We start from the raw sequence: 23,656 nt of genomic DNA on the forward strand, positions 1-23,656 counted from the left end.
ACTCAGAAATGTAAGCTAATTTGTGTTACTTAAGCCCTGCCCTCAGGAAGGAGTCTTCCTGAGTTGCTGCTGTTTAACCTGCCTAGTTTCACCGGAAACTACCCTACTTTTGTTTCCATGATGGCCCAGTAATCGGGCCTATTGTTTTCTGGCTGCACCTCCCTCATCACTGTTAAGTACCTGATTAGCATATGATTGGCTTTACCATGGTGATAATACACTGCGATAGATCGTTGGCAGGTTGAATCTCAGACCACCATTTCCGTTCAAAGAGGGGTTTTCTTTTTTCACAAAAATGGCTTCTTTGACTCCTCTTTCAAACCAACTCTTCTCTTTACTTAGAATCTTCACCTCACCTCTTCAAATATTTGAAGACACAGATTAGCTTAAATTTCTGAGTTCTCAGACCATTTTTCACAATTGAGAATGACTTCCGGATGGGAGCCGAAACGTCTTGATTCTGAAAACAGTGTCCAGATGACTACGATTGAAACCTTTTCTACGATGGTTCTCATCTAATGCTTGACAAGAAAGCAAATAAGCGTATTTCCCAAAATGTCAAACTATTCCTTTAAGGAAAAATGTTAAGCAGACAACATTTAATGCAACTTACATGTTCTATAAGTTCCCTGATCATGCCGTTCCACTGGCCCTTCTCATCCTGAGATCCATATTTCCCATCAGGCACCAGACGGATCTCATACGTGAAGCCCAGGACGTTAGCCAGCTCTTTGAGCAAGTCGATGCAGAATCCTTCGAAGCGGTCGTTCCCAACCAGCGCCTTGTCAGACTTCTTAAGCATGACATATGGCTCCTCCTGCACAGACCCAAAAGATCAAATGAAAAGCAATGGTGAGGTCAGCTTTTTCAATTTGTTTCAGCACATGCATCTAATTGAAGCAAAGTGATCTGAGCTGATGAGTCGCTGTTGCATTTAACAGGCAGTGACAGCAGACAAGTTCAGCATGCGGATACAGGGAGTGTTAAAATATGAAATAAGGCTGAGGTTTTTCCTGCATTGATGTATTAATGAAAGGAGACCTGAGCTAATTTAAGACTGTAATGTAAGTAAATGTCTTGTAAATTGCAAAGCTGTGACCAGTGTTTGCTATAGTGATGGTAATAATAAATAAACTTTATTTAATGCACACAGAAGAGATGTTTATACTATCAATGTGCCTGCAGTGTTGAGCTAACTAAACCTACTGTCTACCCCCACACTGCTGTGTGTTGACCTATATAGCTGGTGCACAGGTCAGTTCATTTTATGGTCAGGTAGCTGACACTCTTTACTGGCCTGTAATATCCTGCCTGGCTGCTCATAATTTGGGCTGTATAAAAGCTTGATTAGGAACAGAATGCCGCAGTGAAATGGAACATGCCCACAACGTTGCCGTCATCAATTGACACCAACCTCCAAGGGAGAGCAACTGAGCTGTTGCCTGCAGTGACAATGACTAACACAGAATAGCTCATAAATGAATTCCTTTATTTAGTGCCTGTTACCATTTCTGTGCCAGATAGATTTAGATATCCCGCTGTGCATTTCAAAACATCTTGGTCCATTTATGCAGGGGCTGTAATACAATTTATTGCCTCCAATAGCCAGATGTATAATTTACAAACTGAGCTCAGAAGCACAGTAATTGATTCTCTAGTGAAGGTGACCCCTTGCTTTGTGTTTTTTTCAACTGTATCTTGTGTGGCACTAAGTAAGCAGATACAGTCAAAGAGTAGAAAATAGGCAGTTACGCCACTCTTTATTCCCTCAGGAAATTGTTTTTCATGGGGGAAAGTGGAGGTGGCGAGGGTGGAGGTGGCGGCAAAAAAAAAAAAAATCATGTGCTGGTGGCTTGTGGACACTGTTTGTTGAGGTTAGTTGCCTGTAAAGAATAGTGTAAACCAAACTAACATCAAGGAGGGCATAATTTATTCCATAAGTTCTAACAAAATGAAAATGCCTAGAAAAACATACAGTAAATTATCAACATCTTCAATTGTTTGCTATGAAAATGTGAAGCCACTTGGACATTACAATTAGGATGGCCTCTTAAATAAATAATAAGTTATGAATACTTGATGACAGTGCATTTAGAGAGCAAGTGCTTAGCCACAAACTTTGCTCAAGTTGTCCAATTAACTTGATCAAAAAGTTTGCATGTTAAGGGAAAAAGTCATTACCATCTGTTTCTAGCCTTCCAATTCTTGTTATTCCCCAAGGTTTGGACTCAAATCAAAGTGTTTATACCAGTTCTACCCTCACAGTCGCAGCATGGGCGTGCATAACAGAAAGAAGAGGGAGGTGGGCTTGCGCAGAGACATCACAGGCAATGGAGTGCAAACAATTAATGTAAGTGGGAAAACACATTAAGTGCCTTAATCTCTTCGACAAAGTTATCACTATAAAGCTGTCAGACGTCTTGTTCATGCATCACTGAAATCAGTTTGATGCAATGTCATTATACTAAGAGGGGAGATTGATATTAAAGTTGAAACTATTAAAAAGTAGGCAGTTTTATCATCTTAAACTAATGATTCCCAATGAAATAGCAAATCAAGGAACATGACAGAAATATTCAAATGCACTTCAAAAATGATCCCCAAAATTTGAGGAAACTTAAACTGCAACTGAAACACTTGAACTGCTTGGTGAGAAACGCATCTACATGAACACCACTCTAACTACAACATAAAATCAGCAAATACTGGCACTTCCTAGTCCAGTAGTTCAACATTACACCACTTAAATCCTTGTTCCATTTCTCCTCTTTGAGACAGAATTAACATAGACGGCACCTGATAGGCATTAATTATGTCCCGCCTTGACCTCACTTCTCATAATCACAGCCTAGTAGTTCAATATAGGCATGATTATAGTGTTTATCGTTGTAGCTTGTATATCTGTCCTGAAAAGATGAAAGGGGGGACATCTGTATCAGCATCTCCCTGATAGCTCCACAAAGACCCCAACATCCAGTGACAGTGTTAAGTACATACAACTGTGGATCTACCAATGAATGTGATGTGGAGCTGGGGGAGGGATCACCTAGTTCTTTCTATCTGCACATATAATTAATGCATTCTCAGGAATAGTTCATTGTGTCTCACTGTCTCCTTTTTGTTTTGCTCCAGGCTTTCTCACTTAACATGATGATGATATGACTTTAAAATGTCATCTGAATCACTGATAATTGACTATTCCTTAACCCCCTGCCCCCCTAGTTACTGTTGCTAAACCTGTCAAGCTTCCTGTTCTCGCACGGCACACAACTGGAGTTTATGATAATGGCCTGAAAATAAGAATTGTGTCTTGTTTTAAAACGAGGAACCCACTTAAATATACACAAGATGGCTACATGCATGATCGTGCTAAAAGACGGAGGCTAAAGTTGAATGTCCCAGACTGTTTTTGTATTGCAGTGTAGAGGTAGTTAGTCATATAAGTAGGAGGGAAAATGTTAGATCAGACTCTTATTTAATTCTGACATAACCACCAGCTGTTTTGCTTACATGCTTGGACAAACAGGACAGAGTTTACATTTTTGCTTTATTGTTTATATTTTCAAACTGTATGTTTCACTTTTAACGTTACAAGAAAAAAAAGACTTTGAGGATGAGGACTAAGCAGTTGGACAAACATAAAGCTATTTTGGGTAATAAGTTTGGCATGCTGGAGTGCAAACTATAAATCCAATAAAGAGCAGGACAGAGACACTAACGTCAGCCTAAACTCTGATATAGTAGCTTCCCCACAGTATGCTAGCTAGCCAGGCATCTTACGTTAGAGCAGATAAACACACTGTATCCCTCTTACTACAGCCCCATGCACACTGCTTCAATATGTGGAGAAAATAAATGTAAACTGAGCACACTTTTTTGTTGCAATAAATTTAGAATAAAACGTTGCTGATGCTTTCTAGATTGCAATGAATATCACTGGTGGAAAGAGCAAAATATCAGACCTTATTGTAAAGCTCGAATTTGTATTATCTGGAAGGAAAACTAAAGAGACATGAAGGGTAGCACATCTTTTACGCCAGGTGACCTACCAGGATGGTGCTGATGACGAGGGAGCGGTTAGCCAGGGAATCAGTAATGTTCATCCCTTTTCGCTTCGGCACTTCTGTGATGTTAAGACCTCCAGACGCACTCCACTTCCCGACCTGCGGAAGATGAAAAGTGTATAGCTAAGTGTTCTGTGTCTGTTGGTGGGCTGTGACCCCGGCAGACTCCTCCGCCAACCAGTCTCCCACATTACTGCCAAGTTGAACACATCTCCGGCAGCATTAGATGATTGGCTGAGTCACCTTTATATCAGGCCATGTTTTGGAAAGCAGGGTACAGTTCGGTGAATGTCATGAAAGAAATCAAGCATGACGGGCAAATCAAAGAAACTGGAATCATTTGATGAATTCAATGTTAAAGGAAAGGAAATATAATGTAATGAGATTAGTCTGATACTCCAAAATATTGATAAACAATTTTCAAAAGATGTAAACCTACTGTATCACCTGCCCTCATCTTCAAACTAAAATAATGAGAACAGATGCAAGAGAACTAAATGACTATAACAGCTTCTGTTTTACAAATCACAAAAAACATCATTGAAACTTGCTCTTTGTACATAAATCAATTAAAGTATAGGCTACAAATAATGATATACTATATCAATAATAATGATTTATTATATAGGTATATTGATGTTGTGAATTTCTGATGTGTGTAAATACAAATGGAAAAGAAATATAAGGCTAAACAATGGGGCTAAAACAAACAGATCATTATTAGGTAAAGGTTATAGTTGATTTGAATTAAGGTACAGCATGGGGGTTGCTGGTTGGATTACCTTGTGAAAGTAATTTTGCTCTGAAGTCTCAGTGAGATAAGCCAAGAGATTTGAACAAATAAAAGGAGTTATACATGCGAGAAGCCCACAGGCAAAAAGCTCTGCATATTGTAGAGACACACTCTGGAACATATCATTAGCACAAATAGTCCTGTGGCTGTCTGTAACAATCTCTGTTTGCAAGTCGAGCCTCCCACCAAACCCTCCTCCAATCCCTCCTGCTTTCTCTATTACTACAGACACAGCTTTTAATATTCACTGGGGTTTGTGCTTGAGGTGGATCCATTTAAAGACATACAACCCCCCATAAAAAAGCATGAAAAACTTTTGCTAATGTCCTCCCTGCCTAATCCAGAGAGAGGCATATGCTCTAATTTGAAAAGCACATTAGTTACAGCTTGTCACACAACCAAAGAGGACTCCAGGAGAGAGATTTAAAAATATCTGTGAATGCTTTCCGCTTTGCAAAATTCTTTCTAATTGTACCCAATTACAATTAGCTCAATTCATTAAACATGATTAGCAAAAGTCTTTTTTCAAAAGTTATTTACTCATGCAACCACACAGAGAGCATTACATTTGTTTACCTCTCCTGAGCATGCTGGTGTTGAGTGAAAGTGGCACTCAACCTGTTCATAATTCCAGCACAAGCTCAAACTTGGGCTAATATTCAATTACAATGGATTAGTTGAAAAAAGCCCACATCTTAACCAGCTAAAACAGTTAAAGCCGATTCCACGGATATACAAGAAAAGAAAAAAATCCATCAATCCGCGACGCACTGCTGGATCAACGTTAACATGCTTGAGCGTAGGATTTGTCAGAGACACAATGAGAAGATGCTAATATGGCATCAAATACTTTTGCAAGATGACTGTGCTTCAACTTACAGTAATTGACCACACAGAGGACAAGATACCAGTAAAAGGAAGAAGAAGAAGAATTTCAAAGCAGCAGTGTTACAAGCTCCATTCTTGAACAAAAGGGTTACAAGCTGAAAAGCCCCTGCTATTATAAAGTGTTGAGCCTTTAGGGAGTACTTGAGGAAGTCATAATGGGACTTATCCCTATTTGATGTATTCATAATGTATGAAAGCCCTCTAGTAGAGAAAGGCTGTTATAGTCCAGAGGGTACTTTGCCTTCCAGTATAATAAAATAAGTTCTACATTACCAACCTTTTAGTTCGTTTTTTTCCCTTTTTTGTAAAACATGTTTATACAGCTCATTACCACCAAACAGCATTTTGGGCATCACCTCAAATTATCATTAAGAGAGGCTGCAATTAACACCCTAATGTGTACCCTAATCCAATTTGCTTTATGATCCACTAACTTATGTTGAAACAGCCAATTTGCTTCCTTGTTAGGAGGTAAATGATACTGTCAAATCTGCATTATCTGTTCCACATCAAGAGGAAAATCTGAAACGTATTTCTTAAATCAATAATCCATTAAAAACTTTTTATGCTATAGTCATCACAGAAGTTCCAATTTTTTATACACTGCTTGTGGTGACACATCACTGTTGTGCTTTAATTCCATCTCAGCAAAGAATGCATTGAAATAAAAAACAAAAGTTACCTTTTCAAGTCCATCCTCTTTTAGACTGATGATGTCCAGGTCGAAGTCTGTACGCAGACCAGTTGTCTTGTTGAATGACAGTCTCCCCGTCAAACCATCCCAATGGGACTGAAAGATAATATATATCTACATTTTTATGCCCGTATTCAAACACATTCATGTAGTAAGTTTTGCATTACCAACCTTGTTTTGGTAATGTAGAATACTGCATGTAAGAGTCTAAACCTATGTACCATCTAATGCAATCAATACAAAAATCATGTAATAAGTACTATATTTTGGGGGGCTTATAATGCTAATTGTTGCACAATCAGATTCTATAAGTGTTGAGGCTGTAGTTTACATTGCATTGCATAATATTGTGTACCCAATATTTTGTCACACCTATTGTCTTGTACGTATATGTATGTGACAAAATATTTGGTACACATTACAATATGGCAACAATAATGTACAAATAAGCTCAGAGAAATGTACAACGGCTGTCAACAAAACGCGCACATACACCTACCACACACTACAACACCCTCTATCTTTCACTGAGATTAAATTCACACCCACACACACCCACAGACCAAAAGTACAAACATAAACCGTACACAGACGTGTTGTTAAGCAAACACACGACAGTCTCTGCTACATATCGGTTCTTCTCACACTTATGCTAATGGCGGCAGCCATCTTTTAGCACTCATGACGCTAACTATTCTTACCTGTATGTGATTGTCATTGTCCTTGTCTGTTTTAGTTAAGTCTTGGCATTTGTACAGTATGACATGCTCAGCCATTGCGGGGGGACTCCTTTTCTAAAATGCCATGCCACGATTTATTTGATCTTATTTACTCTTTTTTCTGCTGTGATCTTTCTGCAAAAACAGATTTTTAATTGTCTATCGGTGTCACTTTCATTCAGTCAGTCTGTGATGCAGGCACTAGATCTTTAATAAGTCTTGGTACAATAGAGTAATCAATCCTTGTGTGTCGAGTTGCAGCACTCTTCTGATATCTAAAATCCAAACTATGACAACCCTACAGGCTATAGCTCTCACCTGTCTTCCCTGTAGCTTGCCAGAACTTGTTATGAGAAGATCGAAGCTTCAAGGAGAAATTTGTGACACTCTCCTCTTCCAAACCCCCTCATACCTCATTCCATCTGGCCTATTGCCACCGAGGTGGGTGGCATGTTCAAACAGCTCTAATTCAGAGAGTGACATAAATGCTTCAGCCACATCACATCCGAAGGGCCAATTCGACCTTGAGAACATGTCAGACTCTTGTCTTGAAGAGAGTGTAAATCAGGCCTGAGTGAGTGTTTTTATAACCGAACACTACAATTTGTTTGGATAAGGACAATGTAATATTATTTCATTGGCTTTAGTCATGATCACTACAAGTCACTAACATAGCTGCTAATGGTACAGCTTGTTAGGATAGCTAACAGTGCTCACTGTTTCAACTGACCCTATGTACCACACACACACATTAGACATTGTTTGTTGTGCGTTGTAATGGTATAGGCCTTTGCGATATTGTGTTTGCACATTTGGCAGACAAGCATAAATTGTTGCTACAACTCAGACACAAACAATAGTATTCATGGATGTTGTGCCAGTTGGGGATGTGTAGCATCAGATTTCAGAGCACACTTTACATAATACATTCTTGGTATTGTAGGAATGGTTGAAAACAGTCACATCATGAGTGGAAGGATTAAAATCGCATTTTATCAGCCAAGGTGAAACCTTTTGCCTCCAACATAGCCCTCACAATAACAATGCAGTAATAACCTTTTCATTGTTGATACATCATTACAAATGGATGGTTACACATTATTACTCTAGTTCTAGAAATCCAGAGTACTATAACAGGACTCTGTACTGTAGGCTTGACCCCTCATTTTTTGCAAGCCACATACTGAAAAGCAGATTACATGTACTTTCAATTCATCCCTAAAGGCACTGCCCCCACCACCTCCTTCAGTTCACCACTGACCCTCTTCCTAATTTACTTAAGTCTTAACAAACTAAAGAAGCAGCAGGGATGGTTTGTTAGAGAACCCCACTGGTATTAATAGAGCCAGGGTTACAAAAATAATCAGTCGATTTCAAACAGGTTTCTCTATCTAACAGGCCTCTATAGACTTATGGGGCAATGCATGATAACTGTACCCCCTTTTTGAATGCTGACAAAACTCACCTTGTCACAATGGAGTGGCCAAGTGAGACTACTTAAGCAGAAGGTGAGAAGACACACGACACAACTAATAAAACTGTAGATAGCAGTGGGCAAACTTGCCAACACCTCGCTGGTCTTAATGCGCTGCACTGAAAACACAAGTCTGAAATCCTGACAGGTCCCTTTAGTACAATGCACAGACCTCAAGAAAGTCCTGAATACACATGGACTGTCATCCTTGCTCCTAAAGGGGAAACAAAAGGTTATACTTTTTCTCCTTTTGAGCCCGGATTCTGCCCCTGTTTACCACTGAGCTAGGCTGCAAGCCAGGTCATCAGTTACCCTGCACTTAGCTCCCCACATCCTGGTACCAAAGTTTGGAGTCACCCTGGATTCTCCTGAAGGTACAGGTCAATGGACGTACAGTATGTGAGAGAAACCCTCTGCAAAGTTCAGGCAAGGCAATAGCACAGTATGACAAAGGGATTATGTTTTTTGTGACACTTGAAGGTGGCCAGCCCTAGCCACAATGGCAACCTATTCCGACTTTGACCCTGGTGCCTCTGTGTTGTAGCAATTTTACTCTTTTACAAAATACAAATGATTTTGTTGTTTGAACAAATCAAGATACAAATAGTAGCATCTCTGCACACCCTTAATCTGCCATTTTCTACAGGCTTGTTTGTGTATACTGAGGCACTGTCAGACTTTCATGTTAGTTTAAATAAGAGCCGATTACACTAGTTGTGCTTTCAAAAGGTTACAGTACGTGCTTTCTGGAAAATAGGTTATGAATACAGGGAATTTATAAAGCTGACAGCAATGCTCCTTTGATGTGTCTATCAAGGTTTGGTTTGCTTTGTATGTGGATATGATTGATTTGCTGGGTAAATATGTAAGTCCCAAATGACTACACAGTCCTTACTCCACTCCTATTGTCATGTTCACTACTCAATCAGTATGCTCTAATATCAATAACACTATCAAATAGCAGCACACATCAAGTAGCAACAGGCCAAAGGAGTCCCATCACCTCTTTGATGAAACTCATGAAGCGCCCTCCAAATCTCCAGGGTTTGTGGCGGTGGCACTGCAGTGAGTTTACGGTCATCTGTGGAGCATGTTGGTATGAGACGGACACAATGTGGACTGCATCATAGGTCAGAGCTGCATCTGTCTGGAATAAGGGGTGAACATTATTTCAGCTGATGCCTGTACAAAGACATAAGTAGTTTAGTCACCGTTGATCTAATCTTCACTCTGAAATGGAACGATCTAAAAGAATTCTGACAAAAGCTTTTTTTCTCATATTATCCCTTTGACACTCATAACCTTAACCTACATAATTGAGGAATTTAAATTATATAAGACATATTAGCAACCTTGTGTGTTTTTCAACTGATAATTCAATATACTATACTGCTGTTTTTGTCTAACTGATATATGCGTTCAGCAGCTTTAGACAACATCAGTAATCTGGATTTAGTAAATGTATGCTGTTAGACAGTGTATGTTACAATCCTTTGTGTTTGAACCTTGTGGTCAGCCTATACTAACAGACCTTTAAAACAAAAGATGAAATCATATTTGCTACATTATTAATTTACATTAGATTGATTTGATGTTAAATGTGTAATATCAAATCAATGTAATTGCACATTAGTGGACATATGACATATAAAATAGATTCAAGTAAATGAGATCCCCTTTAATTTGCTAGGTAAATAAGGTATGTATAACATGTGTTAGACCTACATCACCCATCAGCAATTAATTTGTGGTAGTATGACGCAATTTCTGCCACTAGTTTATCATCAACACCTGCAGTATAATCAGCGTTTATTTATCTGTTTACTGATAACACTACTGTAGCTACACAATCTGTAGCAGTCTGAATTCTCCTGCAGAACAGCCTGAAGGTATGGATTCAACAAAGACTGGAAGCCTTCCATAAAGAACTGACTTGATGGCATATTACAATTTCTGCAGATTTTTTTGGTAGCACATTCATGCTATGAACATCTTGCTCTGTCTTATTCCAAACGGGCTGTACTGCTGTCTGATATCTGGACTGTGTGGGCCATTGGAGTTAGCCAAAGTCCATATCATTTTCCTAGAAACATACTGAGACAATGGTGCATTATCCATTATAAACTATCCATTTGAAAAAGAATGGCTATACCTAATGGTTTACTGAGTTTTTATTTACATACTTTCCATACCTATGTGTAAGTTTGACTGATTTTTGTCTTGTCCTCTCTAATCAACAGGACATTTTTGCCCACAAGAACCATGAGTAAATAGTAAACACAATCCCAGGACAATAGTTGTTTATAAGTAGCTGGAACCACTCAGTATGGTACCCACAGTCTTACCACTTTTAAAATCACTTAAAATATGCATCTTTCCTATTCAACATTTAGTTGAGCAGTGACAGAACACTCAAATCTGTTGACATCCTTCATACAGTACTTATACATACATACAGTACTTATGTTTTATTCATACATGAGCCACAGCCTGAAAGAGTCAGCTGTTTGTATAAATCAGAAGGTGTACCTAATAAAGTGGTTACTGTATATAGTGATTATAATTACTGAGGTAAAAGAGTTTGTTATGGGTTACTGTTGGGGTTAAAACCATTTCTTACCATGGGCAAAAGCCTTGATAGATAGAGACAGACAGATAGATAAACATGGTCCCTTTATATTGACATTTTGATGACTGACTTTAAATGGAACACCACCAAAGTAATAAAACATACCGTCATGATTCCCTCCAGCAGGCCTGAGTCAGGTTTAGGTGGTATCTGCCTTTCCATCGACCATTTCTCCACAATGGATGCGACCTGGGGATTATCAACGTTGAGGATGCGGAAGCCGGTCATGTTGACACCACAGAAGCGATACGGCTCCAGGTCAATAGCCATCAGGTCCTTTTGAGTAACAGGAATGAAGGATAGTTTCTCACTTAGTCTGCCAGCATCAAGCATCTTTGTTTTAAGTATTTATCCTGGATGCTTTCTCCTCACATGAAAAGAGAATGACGCAACAGCTGATTAAAGAGATACTATAGTAAAACCAAATAGATTGAAAGGACGAAGAAATACAGTAGTTTTCCATGTCAAATCCGGAGATTTAAGCATAGTGTGAAGCAGTGTTGGTGTAATAAATGTAATCTAAAAAGGCTCTGGTGGCAGAGTCGCTTTTCTGCTGGCAAATCCTTTTAGAATTGACAAATTGTTATTGCTTTTGCACCTACATTATAATGAATTATACCACACAAACTACAAGCTTGTGATATATTGTGTCTTTCTTAATCATGTTCATGTGAAAGAACCTTTATAGGTGCAAAATAAATTATTCTTATTTGGGAACATTCTAATTGTAATTTGCAGCTCAAAATTAAAGAACAAGAGGGAAAAAACAATTCTGTTGGATCATATTAATAATTCAACACTTGCATTCCCTTGGCAACTTCTAAGCAAAAAGCAATTCAATTTGAGCCGCTGTAATTTCTGGGGCAGCCATTGTAGCTGAAGTGTGAAGTCACATGTTGACACATGTCATGTCGGAATTGGCCAGGGGGCTTGGAAAACATATTTGGATGAACATAGATATTTCATTAGCACCCTGTGGGGTTAGTACTGGGAGAATGAGAGCGTGTAAGACACTTACTGAAGAACGGTCCCCACCAGTCACTGAAATATTTCTCCTCCTTTTTTTCTTTCCCACTAGAATGCAGTACAGTACTCACTTTTATGAACAGAGATCAAAGTAAATCACTGTTGTTCTATATGACATTCAAAATTGCTGAGAGAAGTAGATCAGGTTACAAGTTGCTTAGCTTTGAAGCTAAGAATACAAACTAACTGGGACAGAATTGTTTGTAAAAATATAATTAATCTTTTGTGACATCCTCATATCTATTGGTGCATTTTGGGATGTCAGAAAAGCAACTTGTTCCAATTATAAGTTCACTTTTTGCAGTGCTGCTTTGTACAAGCATCTATAACACAAAAACAACGTAATTCTACAACAGCATTACACTCAAATCATTACCTGGAGAACATGCTGCATATGTCTCAGTCCATACAGAAGTGTTATGGACGTGGCAAAAATAAGAAAGTTCTCAGCTTTAGGTTCTCAGAGATGGCTATGGGAAGGTGGGATCTATGACACACTCATTTCAAAGGACAAGTAAGTTATTACCCCATACCACTCTGCTGTGCCTTTTCATGTTGTAATAAATCGGCATTTCCCTCACCTCAGAAGATAAAACACAGACATCAGTGGATTCCATCCAGAGGAAATTGTATTGCCATGTATACCATGCAAGTATTCATCATTTTAGATCAAATCAAGCTGCCAGGTATAATCTTCTTAATGGTGTGTCTATCAATATGACAGCATATTGCAGCTTTAGATACGATACCACACTGATTCTATAAAGATATCCTGCCTTCATGTGAAAAATATTGTTGTTGCAGAAAATCATGTCAAATAAAAGTTTTTAAGTTAATCCTCCAGTAAATATTTTTTTCTGTTCCATCAGCTAGGAAACTGTTACACATAAACACACAAACCAGCACACTGGCAATTAAAAGGAGTTTTGGATTTCCCTATTAAAACAATAGACATGCTACACAAACATGACGCTTGGCAGACCAATGTCATTGCCATGCTGTCGAGTGTGAAAGATGACAAACATCATGCCTGGACCTCTGTGTCATATCACATTATCACAACAAACTGGCCGAGTCTGGAGAGACAGGGAGTGTGTGTGTGCACAAGGGAGGCAAAAACAGAGACAATAACAGAGAGTGAAAGGAACAGCACAGATCATGCTGGTATTCATTCCCATTCAGTCTGTTTGTCACCAGATAGCCAGCGTCTCAGTGAAGAGCAGCAACGGCTCCCTGCTGGGTCTGCTTGTATTAGTCAGACGAGACCATTTCATCAGAGTGGGAACTTAAAATGCTCAAGATGGGAATGAAACAGCAACATACCCAGGTTACTCTACCCTGTCTGTGGCATTCAGCCCCAAGATCATTTGTTCCTATTGAAGACATACACTCAGTTACCAGTTTATTAGATACACTAACCTAAAACTAATGCAGTCTAATACAACAGTCTTGCAATAAATTCTACCTGTTTTTGTTGATTCAACCTGATCATTTTGGAAGCTGTAGATTGTGGTGCTGTTGAATTGTATTGTATTATACAGAGAGGTGTTTCTGTTATTTAGCCTACCCTCATTGATATAAATAGGGTGGACAGAATAATAGAAACACCTTTCGGTATAACACAATACAATTCAACAGCACCACAAACTGCCGCCTCCAAAATGACCATACAGTTGAATCAACACCTCTCTAAAACTGTTTCAACAAAAAATGAACATTATAACCTTCATGAAGGTAGGATTTGTTGTAGGTATGTTATATTAGAGTGCATTAGTTTTAGCTAGCTGTACCTAATAAACTGTTCCTGCTGAAAATGTACACTCAGTTGCCAAGTGATTCACATATATATAGGCTAAATAATTTGCTAAAAAAGCTGGGCACTGTAGCTTATAATGTTCACTTTTTCATCATTTTCACTTAAAAAATATATGGCATATATATATGTAAAAGCTCTCAGAGGAATTTTAGTCTTTTTCAAACTTGAGTTCTAAATCTCAAGCTGTTGTTTTTTATGCTGCCACCTCAAAGACTTCTGTTGACTTTACTATAAAGAGGAGTGTTTACTACGGCACACTGAAGACTCCATTATGCCTCCAGCTTGTCAAACAAAATTGATATTATGGACTGGATCCAAACCCCATTGGCAATTAGCCACTATTCATCAAAAACTCAAGCGGTAGGGCGATGAGAACAAACAAGACTCTATTTGCATTAACAAGCATGGTACATTACCAGAGTGGTGAAGATATAGTGGTAATACTCTGTCATCATCCCCATGGTCTGGGCCTGGAAGGATACAGAGATGGAGGATAGGGGAAAAAATGGTGTGAATGAATAGAAATGGGATAGAGGAATTGGTCATTTTGTCACGTTAGGGTATTGTAGAATCAACAGCACAGTCAGAACAAAGAATGCTAAAGAGATGCACAAAAAGACTTTCATCAGTGAAGAAAAAAATAGCCAGGTTTCTACTATCGCTTGCTGGGATTTCTGTACCATATGTGGTCCACAGAATTACAGAATAGCAACAGTACATTATGCTTTTCCATGCATTGAAATGGTTTGCAATGGCTTGGGGCATGTGACATTATCCCAGCAGAGAGAAGAGCCTTAAATCAAAAGAGCTCGGTAATCTTTGCCTCATATCCGAACACTCCATCACCACCACTTGTTTCACTCAATCTACATTCAAAGGCACCATATTCCTATGGCGACTGTGCTTCCCATTTAATTGTACCATCTGTTGTGAAAAAAGCCAAGGTTATGTAAATACGATGCTATGCTTATGTGGAGGCAAATACACTTCTCCATCTATAGACATCGTGCCAAATACATGGCTTGAAACTTTGTGTCATGTTTTGTTTTGTGAGCATGAGTTGTCATTAATTAAAGTAATTTTTCCATTGCTGCCGGGTGAATTGTCAGTATAATATGACAATATAATTCTGTCTATTCTTCATCAACCTCTTATTTTAGTAAACCTACATATGCCCCTGTTCCCATCAATACAGTAGCAGGGTCACAGCACAAAATAAAAAATAAAAACATAGGACAATAAAAGGCACACAGAGTTCTTTTATAATACACCAGGAACATGCTTCCCATTTTCTCCCATCCAGTCTTAGAGGGAATATAAAATAACCTGAAAGAGGCATGTTGAATGCAGGTGAATGTATTGTTGAGAATCACGGCATGACAAATGAAACATTCCAAGGGCTTAATGCTGTACTTCAGAGGTGATATTTAAACCCTTTTAAAATAGTCGCATCAGATCCTCCTTCATACGCATACACCTGCAGTACCAGTCATGTCACATTACACATAAATTCAATGCTTCTGATTTCTACTGTCTATTTCTTACCTTTTTGTAAAGCTGTAAATGTAGCAGTCTGCAAGTCTTAAGATACATCTAAAATGTCAATATTTGCTGGGGTTTTTTGTGTGTTTTATGTCTGAATATTTGGGGGTTTTAGACAAAGAAGACAAGCAATTTGAATGTGTCAGCTGTGACTTTTGGAAGTTCCAATATGCATTTCTCACTGTTTTCTGACATTTCACAGAACAAACTATTAATAATCAGCAGATTAATCAATAATGAAAATATACCTTAGTTGGAGCCCTCCAGTACATTGAATGACTATGATAGACAGGTAATATCTAATGCTGCATTTTTATAAATTAAATCCGCACAAAGCTGTTCTGGAAGGTATCAAAGCAAAGTACAATGTGTGTCACAAAAAAAAACAACCTTCCAATTACAAGCTTATATACTGTACAGTGCTGAGCAATATCAGCTTTCACAGATGCACATTTGGGCTCTATTGTAACTAATCAATGATGCACAAAAGGCAGTCAAAGATGCACGATGCTGGTGCACAAGGTTTTTGTGCCCACACAGTAGGTGTGGTATTCTTGGCATCACTCATAGCCAATCACCCATTTTCCCTAACTTTAAAAGCTGTGGTGTGTGCTGTAGTGCCCTAAACAATTTGGTCATGGAATGGAACTGTCTGGAGCATTTTTGCCTCAAAACCTTCTCTCATGTCTTCTCTAAAGAGGACACTGATTTCTTGGTGCGAGATGTGCAGACTGGCCACAAGCGGATATATGTCACTTTAGATGACAAGATAACTTGGGAGTTATTTAAATAACTTGGGAGGAGATGATGCATTTGGTAAACACGTTAACAGAAGCTGACAGCAAACTGAATGGGGGGGGCACCAGCCTGTTCCTGACATCTACAGAGCATTAGACCACCTACACAATCTCTACTCTGTGCATCATACTGACAGTTCTTTGTTGACTGACAATCACTTATTATCAAAACTGTACATACATGTGTTTTGAGACATTCTGGATCTTATTCCTGTTTGTGGGATGTATACTAAAATCAAACTGGCCAACAATTCATCCATGAAAAGTGAAGTGAAAAAGATCAGAATGCATACATACTGTAACTGATTAAGGTCGTACACTAAAAACAGAATAAGCTTTTTGGTATTTTGTTCTCTCCACTATATTTTATTTTCAAATATTTAACAGGCAAACCCCGGATACATCAGTATTACAGTCTACAATACAAAGCCAGTTGCAATAGATGCAAAAATGAACACCTGTGCATCACAACTCATCACAGCTCGACATCAAACTATGACACGTTTCTCAGCATAAGATCATAAGAAGATTGTTCACTCCAAGAAGTATATTCTCCACTTTTCACAAATATGAATTGGTCAATTTTAGATTTAATATCTATCGTTGGACACAAGTGGAAATCCCATACTCTCTGACACCAAAATTTCACTGCTGCTTAATTATTACTGACACTCCTTCTGCTGCTACTCTCCTCTTACCTAGCCACTGCAAAGTTCTTGGAAAGTCAAAGCCTCCATATTTTCATTCAAGACAAATCTGATAAGAATCAACTGTTGCCAGTGACAGCTGTGTGGAAGAGGACCACATGCTTAGATTTGTCCGGCCATGCTAAGATCTGACATTAGGCCACAGTCTGTAGGACTTTCACAAACCTGTTTGAGAATCTGTGCAGCCATTTGGTGACTGCAGTCAAAGATGATGCGGAACTCCCGGCTTCTCTTCATTTCTTTGAGAAGGGGTCTCGTGTCCTGCGTGTCAAGAGGAAGCTGCCGGATCTTTAGCCTGATGTTGTACCTGGACGGGGCCATAATCAGCTCCTGTAGTCTTATAAGACCTTAAGAAGGGAAAAAGCACAAATGAAGGCAAGGCCAACAGTATCACACAGAAAATGCAGTGAGAATGAGGTAGATGGTTAAGACTCATTTGTCTTTCCTTTGTAGTCTTTCCGTGTTTTTTGCAGAACAGAGTAGTTTGCACATGTGCACTTTGTTTGTGAGAATACAGTAACATTATATGACAGTATAATAGTCTGTTCACCTGTGCTGTCATCGTATACGACAGTGGCTGTTTTCCATTTGAGAAACTGCACCAGGTCCAGGATAGCATAGCTTAGTGAAGAATAATCCGGGTATAAATTGGCATAAAAGCTGTCCCTGTTGTCCATGGGATGATGTTTCCACCGCACCTGGATGTGCGGCACTTCCAATGCATTGCAGATGGACTGCACAGCATTTGACGATGAACTATGTGAGGGCCCAAATATTGCAACCACACCTAAAGACAGCTGGTCACAAGCTAGAGAAGAGCAAGAGAAGAAAGCTTGAGAATAAAGTGTGTAGCCTCTTCAGTCACAGTCCATTTAGTAAGGATTCCCAAAAATGTAAAGTTTGTTCCACTAAATACAAGATTTTGATTTGTGAGCTAAAAACAATCATTATTACTATTAAAACATACAGATTTTTTGTCTCCCACCACACTGTTATCACAATCCTTGAATAAACACAGAACAAGCCACTCACCTTTTCTTGACGCCTCAAAACTGTCGTAGATATTAATCCTCTGTATGTCATATGTTAATGTTGTGTTTGGCAACAAAGTCCTGTTTCTGTTAATGTTATTGACAGCAAATTTAAAGGCAAGCTCCTCAGCGCTAACAAGTGAAACAGGTCCATCTGTTTGTTCGAAAATCCCACCTGAAAAACAAAAGAGAAAGAGACGTAAGGCCCATGACAATTGGTCTCAAATATAATCACAAGCAAAAGGAGAAACAAAGACACAGTTCCAGGTAGGGCTAAATGAAGAAAAATATTGAGAGGCATTTGCACTTAGGACTAGCAGTGAGTAGCGCAGTGCATATTACATGAGGTATTAAATTTGCTCAGCAAACATGGAGCAACCATCTCCATTTTCAGGGAATGCTGAAAAAACAGCTTTGAAGTCTAATGCCATAATGGATTTAAGGAGTGTGTGTATGTTTGTGTGTCTGTCTGTCTGTTCCATCAGGGCAGCAGAATATCTCAGGTTCTTGTCTCTCCATTAAGATGTCCTTTTATTTCACCATAATACCGCATTGGTGGAGCAGATAACTGGACTTGGGCACTCTTCTTTTACATAAAATTCAAAGGAAAGTATTTTTCTATTTTTTAGATAGACTGGACTACTGCTCAAAACTTACAAAACATGTCTATATGCACATCAAAGTAGAATATTGCTTCAGATGGTGGTGTGCATCAGACCAGCAGTGCTGCACTACATCCTGCAGTGTAGAGAAAAAAAACAACTTTTTTTCAATAGTTTGCCAGATGAATGTGGTTTTTCGTGATATATTGGGCCTATAGGACAGACAATAAAGCTTAAACAAACAAAAAGATTAGATGTATGTCACTTAAAGGGGAACTCCATAGGTTTTATACATATAGACCAGTTTATTTGTCATGATGCTATTGATTGCATTATGGGAAATTATGGGGAAAAAAAGTTGCATTGTGTGAAAAGGTGTGTGTGATGAACACTAACCCATTTGTGCAGGTTTATCTGAAATCTAGTTCAACACCCCACCAAGCCAGTGCCTATCCCTGTATAAGTGTGCATGTGCATCCATATCTTCATTGTCTTTATTTAAAATGTGATTACTCTTAAGTATGTTACATTGCAACAGTGTGTGTTGTTTTAGCACAAACACTTCATGTACAAAAATCCAGATGTTTCTTTTCCTTTTAACACAGAATATTCAAAAGTCAGAGTATTTTCTATTTTACTGTCATGTCCTCTGTATCTAACATTAAAATAGTCTAAGTTTCACTATTAGCGTGTAATTGGTAAAGTAACAAACATTACATGTACTGTCAAATGTAAGACAACAAAGTCCCTCCGTTGCTCAACTGCAGAAGACAGTTTAGACAGCTTCTTAAAAGATGCCTTTAGGAGCATCAGCTTATGGAGAGACTGGCTCATCCACCTCCACTCTCATCATATTATCCATTTCATAACAAAGCAAAATGTTTCTGCCATCTTCCGTCAATTCGAAGAAAAAAAAACCCTTCACTGTCATCAAAAGTTACAAAGTTTACTTAGGCTGAACTTTTATGGCCCTTTGAAACCTGTTTTTTATGCATTGACATCACAACATTTCTAAACACAAAATCACCATAATAGATATCTTTAAAGTTGCATGTTAAGGCTGATTTTGAGTCAGATCTCTCTTTAGTTCCAATCTCTATCTAGATTCCAATTCGGTCAGGAAAACTAAAAAGACTTTATGGTAATTTTTGGTTGGTTTTGTGGTGTTTGAAAGCATTTGAAAGTGACTAATTATTTTATCCCCTATGCCACCATTATACTCTAATGTGTTTTCAAATATTTCTGTATTCAAACACACATTGTTGGTTTGACTAAGTACATTTGTTTGTCTAGTTCCAGCCATTCCCTTCTTGACACTAAACAAGCTTTTATAAATCACCTGCTTTTAGGGCTTATTGTCTTATTTTTGGGGATTATTTTCATGATCTATTTATTTATTTTCTATTTTGCATTTTCCAAGGTGACATCTTCAAACTGCTTGTTTTGTCCGCCCAACACTCTAAAACCTAAAGATATCCCACGTACAATGACATAACAAAGAGAAAAGCAGCAAATCTTCCTGTTTAAGAAGTTGGAACCAGGACAATGTCATTTTTGCTTGATAATTGACATAAATGTGTCAATGATCAGAATTGCCAATTAACTTTCTGACGATTGACTAATTGATTAATCGACTAATAGTTTCAGCAGTTGCTTTATTTTATTGTAGGATATGAGCTTTTAGTACATTTCGCTGGAATATTGACATTTCATGCCTTCAGTTGAAGGATTGAAATACTTCTTGAAATAATCTTAAAAAATGTTGAATTAGGTGCGCTAAACCTCTCAGGACACTATCCAAATAGTTACTGGATTCATATGCATACCATTACCTTATTATATAATAAAAGGAACAGAAAAAAAATCAATCAGAAAGGCTTTAATTTAATACAGCCCAATTGGATTTAAAGCGCACAAAGTGATTTATTTTATTTTAGTGTTTTTGGTGTGTTATTTGTGTTTTGCACTCCCATGGCCGCACACAAATACTGCCTGCCAGCCCGGTATTATTTCACTAATCCAAGAGAATACCTGGTTGCAGAGAGCTGAGCTTCGAAATAGCACCTGTGACCTGCTGATGCCCCTGAACAGACCCCCAGTGTCTGGATCACAGAATCACATATCTCTGTTGCTGTGGCTAGAGTGGCAATTCTGGAAGCCAAGCTCATCTTACTATTTATGACTCAAAGCCTCCCTGGATTGCGAGGGGACATGATGCATAAACCGCTCGGTGGAATGCGTCACATTAAAATAAATGAATCCTTCCATTTCATGGGGAAATCTCATTAGAGTACATTAAGTAATTGCTGGAGTATATAGTAATTTGACTGTTAAGAGGATAAAATGTGCATTGCTCAGAAGCACTTTAACAAATTTAATAAACAGGGGAAACCTGCTCCATGAGAGGAAAATCCTGCAAATAATTTGCTTTGCCATTTTCAGAATTCTGCCATAAGCACAGTAGCAAGGCCTAATGCACAACAGCTCCTGCAAGTCCATCAAATAAGGGATAGGCAGTTCTTTTTAGCATCGCACAGAATTGACTCTAATGATGTAGAGGTTGGAATATTATGGAACATGTTTACAAGTTCCCATTTAAACAACTACACTGAATGTTCGTTATTGCAGTGGGCGCATGCAAATTGAGATGCATGAATTTCAGACTTGTTCTTGTGAATCTCAGTCAAAAGGCTTCAAATTAGCATGTCTCCAATAGACAAGAACACAAAGGCCTTTAATTGGTCTCTGAGGTCCTACCACAATATATAAATCAGCCACTAATTGCAGCTGTTTCCATAATTTGTCCTTTGAGGATTTTGTGGATCAGCTTCATTCAAAAGCCACAGACTGATGTATGTGAAGAGAGAACGATCCAAGTTCAACTCTAAAACTACAGAAAGTGAAACAAGACCATCCAAACTTAACAGAAATATTACAGTATGGACAACTAGTAGTGGTACTGCAAAATATTATGAAATGTAAATTGTTATGCTATAATATTGTGTAGAATTCTGCAGTATGAAGCAAATAAGGCTTGTCAGACTACCCTTGGTTTCTCCAGTTAGTAATCAGAGTCACTGTATCCAAGTAATTTCCTAATTTCTCACTTAAGTTACAAATCTGCATTGCAGGTTTTACCGCAAGGCTTCAGTAGTGTTAATAACAAGCCTGAGACAGACTTCTGTAGCTGATAAACCTTATCCCAGTGGTGTTATAATGGTGCCAACATGTACTATAATGTATGTAAAGCTTCCTAGATTTGCAGATCTAGTTACACAAAGAAAGCATCAAGAAAGTGCAAAGCCAGGATATATATGGGCAGTTAACCTGGCAATTACAAGGTAATGGATTATAAAATACAACTTACAGCATATATTATAGTGCTAAATATTGATACTGGAACAAAAACACATATTCGGAAAGATTTAAAGACAGTTCAACTAATAAATGTGACCAAAATTGTATTATTTAAGCTAATAAATTATACATTATTAAAACATTTGGTCTGCATGTAAATGAAAGTCTTTGGTATTATGTGATGTGAATGAAAATCAAGCTGAATTTTACTCTTAACAGAAGCCATGAGTGGAGAGGGGTCTGCGATGTCTAAAGGAACTGGCATGATGTGGCGAGTCAAAATCAGAGGTTTCACATTTCAGCCGTACATGGCCTTGCAAAAATCCATGTTGTAGCATGAAAGCCCCACATGCTATGTACCCGCAAACAACGTGGGCAAGTGCACAAGCATGAACCCACCCTCTGCTGTTGTGTAGTGGCAGACTGCCTGCGAGCCAGCTTAGTTGGGTAGGTTGGAATCATCTGGGTAAATACTTATTTTTAACATCTACTGCATTTACAGACTTCAGACTTCAAAGAGTGTGATCTGAGTGACAGAATGACAGTCTGCCAAAACAAAGCAACATTAAAATAGAATGATGCCGGGGTTGTTTTTGCTATTTTTGTTTTTTGGTTTGATGCCTTTTACAACATTATGTTAACGTTATACATTGTCCAATTTGGAAGTAACATTGTTTATTTAAATTTAACGGTACCATGTTCTACTTTACTACACACATGATTTTCTGGTTTCTGATGACTACTGTCAAGAGATTTTCTTACTACTTTCCGAGTTGTATGGACTTAATTCAATTGTTGGAGAAACACATTGCATTTCATTATGTGAGTTCATTCTTTATCTACACTGAATGAAGGCTGTGTTTAATTTAACTTGATCTCAAAGTGGCTGTGATAGCATCTGGTATGCTATTTTTCCAACTACGATTGTCCTCCAATTGTTTGGGCTTGCATCCAAGATCGAAGAAGTCGTATTTGTTTGTAATGTAATGTAAACATAGACGTTTATGCGTTTGTCCCTGTCCTTCCAACAATCACACAACAGCACAAGCCAAGGATAAGCATCCATTGTCTCAAGGAATCAGAACATTTTGATTTTAACTGAAAAAATCCTGCTCACTTCCTAGTTTAAACAGCTGGCTGGCTGTATTTTCATTACTTCTTTCCAACAATATGTGTAAATGCAATACCCACAATTTAAAAGCAAGGCAAGGTCAAAAACTATGATATCATTGCCCTTGTGGAACATGGAATTTGTGCAGAAGAGAGGCAAGATCAATGACCTTAGTGTACTAGTTTCTGTGAAGCAAAAATCTGACCTTACATGCAGTTACAACCAGCTCTACAACATCATTGAATATACTTTCATTACCTTACTTGTCCTTCTAAACCTGGGTAACCATATTTTGGGGGGATCTAAACCAGTTGGATTTCACTGGGCCCTGTTTTAGGTGAAATCAGCAACTAATGGGACATACTGTATAATAGGTTAAGATACTTTTCCATAGCTACAAGTTAAA

At 38.3% G+C, this 23,656-nt stretch overlaps 1 protein-coding gene across 1 annotated transcript in view; it reads right to left on the reverse strand.

Moving 5' to 3' along the window:
* The window catches only part of LOC122881830 (glutamate receptor ionotropic, kainate 3), a 95,133-nt gene that overhangs the window by 24,685 nt on the left and 46,792 nt on the right, over positions 1-23,656 (reverse strand). The window contains exons 2-10 of the mRNA XM_044208469.1: positions 18,182-18,355; positions 17,700-17,957; positions 17,315-17,496; positions 14,520-14,573; positions 11,367-11,537; positions 9,636-9,779; positions 6,428-6,535; positions 4,050-4,163; positions 614-817 (exon numbers count right to left, since the gene is read on the reverse strand). Coding sequence (XP_044064404.1) covers positions 614-817; positions 4,050-4,163; positions 6,428-6,535; positions 9,636-9,779; positions 11,367-11,537; positions 14,520-14,573; positions 17,315-17,496; positions 17,700-17,957; positions 18,182-18,355 — 1,409 coding nt within the window. The remainder of the gene's footprint in view (positions 1-613; positions 818-4,049; positions 4,164-6,427; positions 6,536-9,635; positions 9,780-11,366; positions 11,538-14,519; positions 14,574-17,314; positions 17,497-17,699; positions 17,958-18,181; positions 18,356-23,656) is intronic.

This window comes from Siniperca chuatsi, linkage group LG9 (assembly GCF_020085105.1).
Source record: "Siniperca chuatsi isolate FFG_IHB_CAS linkage group LG9, ASM2008510v1, whole genome shotgun sequence".
NCBI lineage: Eukaryota > Metazoa > Chordata > Actinopteri > Centrarchiformes > Sinipercidae > Siniperca > Siniperca chuatsi.